The 6,000-nt window shown below is 37.6% G+C and overlaps 1 protein-coding gene across 3 annotated transcripts in view; it reads left to right on the top strand.

Moving 5' to 3' along the window:
- The first annotated feature begins 2,931 nt into the window (after positions 1–2,931).
- The window catches only part of LOC113349076 (protein disulfide isomerase-like 1-6), an 82,164-nt gene continuing 79,095 nt past the window's right edge, over positions 2,932–6,000 (top strand). Inside the window, exons 1-6 of one of the 3 annotated variants that reach the window (XM_026592995.1) lie at positions 2,972–3,790; positions 3,884–4,013; positions 4,864–5,029; positions 5,237–5,355; positions 5,693–5,773; positions 5,895–5,984. In XM_026592995.1, the coding sequence (XP_026448780.1) occupies positions 3,252–3,790; positions 3,884–4,013; positions 4,864–5,029; positions 5,237–5,355; positions 5,693–5,773; positions 5,895–5,984 (1,125 nt within the window). In that variant the 5' untranslated portion in view covers positions 2,972–3,251. Of the gene's footprint in view, positions 3,791–3,883; positions 4,014–4,863; positions 5,030–5,236; positions 5,356–5,692; positions 5,774–5,894; positions 5,985–6,000 lie in introns of all 3 variants that reach the window. The other 2 variants (XM_026592994.1, XM_026592996.1) reach the window with 2 other exon arrangements.

Genomic DNA, 6,000 nt, shown 5'->3' with positions numbered 1-6,000 from the left:
CATGCAAACTCGTCTTCCACAGCGCATCAACACTACTGGTACCAATAACAGCTCCAATTATTACCGATGGTGGCAGCAGCTCCATGCTCTTACCTAGTTCAGCCTTCCATCGTTCCTGCCATTAGTCAGTGCCAACACGAGCTCAAAACCCATCTCCGTTAGTCTCTTATCAACTCCATTGATCATCTCCTCATTTCATTCCTTGGAAAACTCCCACGAGCCCATGGTTGGCAACAACCCTGAACTAACGCCAAGCCATGACTGATGCATGAAGAACGTAAACTTGATTTCCTGGGTTCTTCTTTGGAGAAGACGATGGTTGCCCTGAGTAATAGGCGCGAGTGACTTCAACAGATTTTGAATTCCTTTCTTCCCCTTATAAAACACCGAACTGCCTTTAGCAGTTCCCTCAAATTTGGCTGCCCCTTAACAGAATGACTACCCCTTAACGTAAAGTGAGGGTTCCAATAGCACTTCCCCGGCCGCGACGCCAAAATTTGATGGTTGTCGTAGGCACAAAAAATTAATCGAGATATTTCTCACTAATTAACTAGTAATATAGCGGTAGTAAGGATCGTTCCCACAGAGAGTTGTGTAATTGATAGGTTATTTGATCAGCAAAATAAAGTAAAAGAAGACAAGGGGTTTTTGGTTTAAAGTAAATAAAAAGAATAACAAATAAAAGAAAGATGATCAAGGAATCCTTCGCCGTTACCAAACGTTAACTGAATTAGTATACCTATCTATCTTCGTAAGAACCATTCATCACCGGTCAATCTCCATCCCTATATCATCACTGCCAAGCCCGTTTCATCATCACAGTCAACTCCTCCAATGACCTTATCGTCACTCCTCCGTCACAGCATAACACCGGCTGCAACTCACTGGTTTCTCTCGTCATCACTGCTATTTTCTACCTTGGTTCTGCCGTTCACTTCCACCAACATTCACACACTACTTCCAAGCTCCATCAACTGCCAAACTCTCAATCACAGTCCACCATCGCCAATACTTTCTTGAGTCAATCACTACTGCCATCACCAGCCACAACAACCTTCTCTTGAACCAACAATCCACAACCCTTTTATCGACTAACCCATCTCTTATCACTGCTCCAACAGTCCAGTGGTCCACTCTAGATCGAAACCACTTCAAATCACGTTAACCATCATCGAGATAATCACGGCAGCAACATTATTATTCTTCCCTGTTAACATCGAGTTGTAATCACGTCATACACAGAACATCAGTACCTACGAACTCCGTGGAAGTCTTCATCGTCACTGATGATAATCACAACCACCAGTCTTCACTACAAACACCAAGCATAACCATGTTCACTGCCATACTGAAACAACAGCTCAACTGCCTCACCCTGTTTCATAACTGATCGTGAGGAGGAAGATGAAAATGACAGCCTTGATCCAAAATCCTGTTGCCTTTAGTGATCTTGTCTCCCCCTAGTAGTTCCAGCGTCCTCCTTTAACATTTCCCGTCTAACTGTCATTTCCGGAGAACCGACAAGCTTGACTTCTCTTTTCGCCCATATCTTCTTCATACGACATCGGATTGACCTCATTCTTTCGCCATTGGATTCGTGTTTTCGTCCTGTTCGAGATGATATCAAGGACTCCTAGATATGAACGAGCTCTACTTGGTCTTTGGCCCTTCTCCACTTGTAGCTAACTTCTTTTATTGCACAATTACGTGCAAATTCACTTCTTTTGGACGATTCACCTAGCAAAACATAAATAAGAGAAAACAAGAGTAATATACAGTAATGCGCAAGAATATATAGCAATTACTAACATGGATTCGACACTAAATATATGAAAAATATGCACTTAACAGGTATGCTTGGAATTTTTCCAAGATGTGTTCATCTATGACTTCCAGATTTACCTTTTATCGAATGTTTCTAGCCGGGATTAAAATGGAGACAGAGATGTCACCTGGTATTAACTGTACTTCGTAATAGTGAATGATATGTGCTATTAATTCAGTTTTATAAGTTGTTGTATCTTTGTATTTAGTATATTTATAGATTGGAAAGTTTTATTGGGCATTTTTAAAAATGCGGGGTTTTGTAGCTATTTTTATTTCATTTGGTCTTATTTTCTCGTTGAACTAATTTTATTTGTTCGCAGTTATATTTTCTTGACATCTTTTTATGTATTTGTGTGGCTACAACAAATTTTATTTGTTAAGTACTATTTATGTGTTGGTGTAGTCATTTTACTTGTTGTGCATTGATCTTGGTCACATTTATGCAAATTCTATAGGTAGTTTCGTGTTTTGAGTCATAAACATCATAGTTGTTCAATGATGTCCTATACTTAATGCACGGGCGCAGTTTTGTAGTGTATTTTTAGCTGTTATTTTGAACCTATCACTTTATTATAGTCTTCCGAGACATGGAATTCAAGCCATTTTTCTTAGTTTTTTTCTATCCATTTTTATTAATTATAAAAAAAATCCATTAGACTCATCCGCGTCCAACCTTGCATGATTCTGCGCAACCATCACATGCGAATCCATCGAATATTTGAACCATTCAGATTCCATACTCGAAATCCGTTATGCGATGAATTGCATGTTAACGGAGCTAAAACCGAACCAACTCAAACCATGCTCGTTACTAATTAAGATTTCTGTTTTATGCTATCTCAAATCCAAAAAATATTTAAAACTCCTAAAACTAATTATTAAAGAAACGGTGAGTCTAAATTATTTGGATCTCAACACCTTGACCCATAGAGCAGAAGGTAAGGAGTCACTTTCCAAACCAACATTACCAATGAGGATGCCAGATTTTATCAACGAGGATGAGGACAAAAAAATCCTTTTATATGAATTTTGGTATCCTTACTAGTAAACCGGAATCCCATCACCAAGCATGCTCCAAACAAGCTTAGCCACCGGCACCTTGTCTAACAGCAATTATGAGTGAGTGACCCTTTTGCTGTAGTCAACAGATGGGAACGGACCACCTTTCGTCCATGTTCCGACTTTCATTTTACACTCGCATGTCTGGATTACCCACCAAAAAGAAAACAAATGTCTGGTTTTACATTTTGCCTCAATTCATGTCCTTTTTGACTTATTACCACGCCCCTTAATTTAAGCTGAACCCTCACTAAAGCCAACCTCCATTAACTCTCCTGGTCTTAAATTTAAGGGTTCCTCCATGAGCTCAGATCTCTTTCGATTTCTGTATTGAAGATTTATCAGATCCGGCAACAACCCACTAAATGTTCACTAAAATGACTAAATCAAAACACACTTTCAAGATCATCACTTTCTCTCTAACCCTTTTGATTTTACTGGGTTTAATTACTTCAATCATAGCTTCAGAATCATCAGTTCCAGATGATAATACTAATAATGAGGAAGATGATGTTAAGGATTTCGAAGAATTGTTAGCATTGGATGAGGAAGAAGAAGCAGCAGAAGATTCTCAAGTGAAATCAGCTGAAGCTGAGGTTTTAACTAAAGCACAAAGAATTGTTCCTGAATTGAACATGGAGAACTATAAAAGAGTTGTCTTTGAAGGAAATGAATTTGTTTTGGTTCTGGGTTATGCTCCATGGTGCTTTAGAAGTGCAGAATTAATGCCTAGATTTGCAGAAGCTGCAAATATTCTTAATAAAATGGGGAATCCTATTGTGCTGGCAAAGATTGATGCTGAGAGGCATCCAAAAGCTGCTTCTGTTCTTGGAATTAGTGGGTTTCCAACTTTGCTTTTGTTTGTCAATGGAAGCTCTCAGGTTTATACTGGTGGATTTTCGACGTAAGTATAACTAGAATTGTTGTGATTACTCTTTGAATAGCTATGTTGCAAATTTGATTTGTGCTTATGTGATTGATTTTGTTATACATACAGAGAGGAGATAGTGATCTGGGCAAGAAAAAAGACTGGTATGCCTACCATTAGACTCAATTCGGTACCCGAGTCGGAAGATTTTCTTTCAAAAAACCCTATGTTTATTATCGGTCTGTTTGAGAAATTTGAGGTATGGAATTTGGGATTTTACTGAAAGTCGATATACCATTTGATTAATGATTTAGAGTAATTGTTTAGCCTTCTTTATTCTTTGTTGTTATGAAAGTGAAGTTCACTATGCTTCCATTGTTAACTAGTTGGGATAATTTAGTGGGTGTGGCATACTCATTCAACTTAGCTCTCACAGCCAACAATAAGATTTTGTTCTTTGTAGAACTTAAACTAGACCATTACCTAAAATTTATGATGGATTTTGTAAGTCGATGTCAATTTTATCGTTGGGTTGGTTTTTATGATGAAACATTTATTTTTGTTTTTCTCCTCAGAATGTATATGCCAATCCGTCTTTGTAATTAAATTCTGTTCCTGAATGAACCTTTTCTCGGTTTCAAATGGAAAACGATTCTGATTCTACTGAATCTCGTCTATTAACTTCTACCATTCTGGGGGAACTCTAGTACTAATATGTTTTTACTTTGTGCAAACTCATGGTAGGTCCAATCAAGGATATTGCTTGTCCCCTTTAATGTTAATTCTTATTTGTCAGTTGCTACATTTTATCTGGAACTTCAGCACAGCATCTCATTGAGTTTATTGCATAAAAAGATGTGTCTGATTGAAGTTGTTGATATCTGAAGTACATAGCTGAAAAAATTAGATAAAGAACATGTGAAGTTTTAGACTCTTTATCGTAGCATTACGGGGCTTTTCGGATTTGCTAGGACCATTGACTTTGTTTAATTTCAGTCTTGCAGAGTTGGTTGTTTGTAAAAATGGAAACGAGCTGACTGAAATTCTGATTTATGCCGTAGTTTCATCCTATACTACTGAATTCCTATTAATTAAAAAAGTATTTGTAGGGAAAGGACTACGAAGAATTCGCAAAAGCAGCAGTTGCTGACAATGAGATCCAATTTGCTGAAGCTAGCAGCTCACAAGTTGCTGAAGCTCTCTTTCCTGGTGTTAAGACTAAGGGTCATTTCCTTGGCCTCGTCAAAAATGAGCCAGAAACCCATGTGGCATTTGGTAAGTCCTGAGTTACATTTACAGCTTAATTTACAACAGCTTGTCAAACACTAAATCTGCTCAAGATTTGCGGATGATTAAACATTTGGTTTTCTGTTTATCTATATCTGTGTATGATGCATATACTGTTGTTATGACCTCGAATGGCTAATTTGCATTATTAGATGCATATCTTTGTAACCGATGGTCCATTTTTTTGCTTTGCAGAGGATACTTTAACAATGGGAAATATATTACAGTTTCTAGAGTATAACAAGTTCCCTTTAGTTACTACACTCACTGAACAAAATTCCATCAGAGTTTACGCCAGCCCTGTAAAACTCCAGGTTGGTATCTCGCTTGCAAAGTCTGGTTTCTTTAACACTCATTTCTTTTTCCTCTTTCATCATTTTCAACTTTTGAGTAAGTAAGCAAAACTTTATCCAGTATGGATTGGTTACCCCTCCCAATGAACTGTTTCATGCTACCCAAGAACGGTAAAATACGTGCTGGTAGATTGTGCTACTTAGCTGAATCATCTGCATGACTGGTGCAATATATATTTCATTGTATGCCGCTGGTCAAATTACCTTTCACCATGGAAAAAATGCCCTTAGTTAAACCAGTGTTGCAGGATTCAGGACTCATTAGTCAAATTATCTCCATGTGTGATTCTTTCTCCAGGTTTTTGTCTTCGGGAATGCTGATGACTTTAAAAACCTTTTGGCTCCTCTTCAAGATGTTGCGAGAAAATTCAAATCTAAGGTAACACAGTTGGGTTATTTCTTTAATATATTAGCAGTTCAAATCATTTTGAAGTTATTGGATTGGTTAGTATTTTCTGATAGACGCTTCGACAGTTCTAATGTTGCTTGTTTGGTTCCAGATATTGTTCGTGTATGTTGATATCACAGATGATAACCTAGCAAAACCCTTTTTGACTTTGTTTGGATACGAAGATTCGAAAAAAGCTGTTGTGAGTATTCTTGTCA

The sequence above is a fragment of the Papaver somniferum genome, chromosome 2 (genome assembly GCF_003573695.1).
Source record: "Papaver somniferum cultivar HN1 chromosome 2, ASM357369v1, whole genome shotgun sequence".
In the NCBI taxonomy this organism is placed as follows: domain Eukaryota; kingdom Viridiplantae; phylum Streptophyta; class Magnoliopsida; order Ranunculales; family Papaveraceae; genus Papaver; species Papaver somniferum.
The sequence above is the reverse complement of the archived record's forward strand: the minus strand, read 5'-3'. Positions and strand labels throughout refer to the sequence as shown.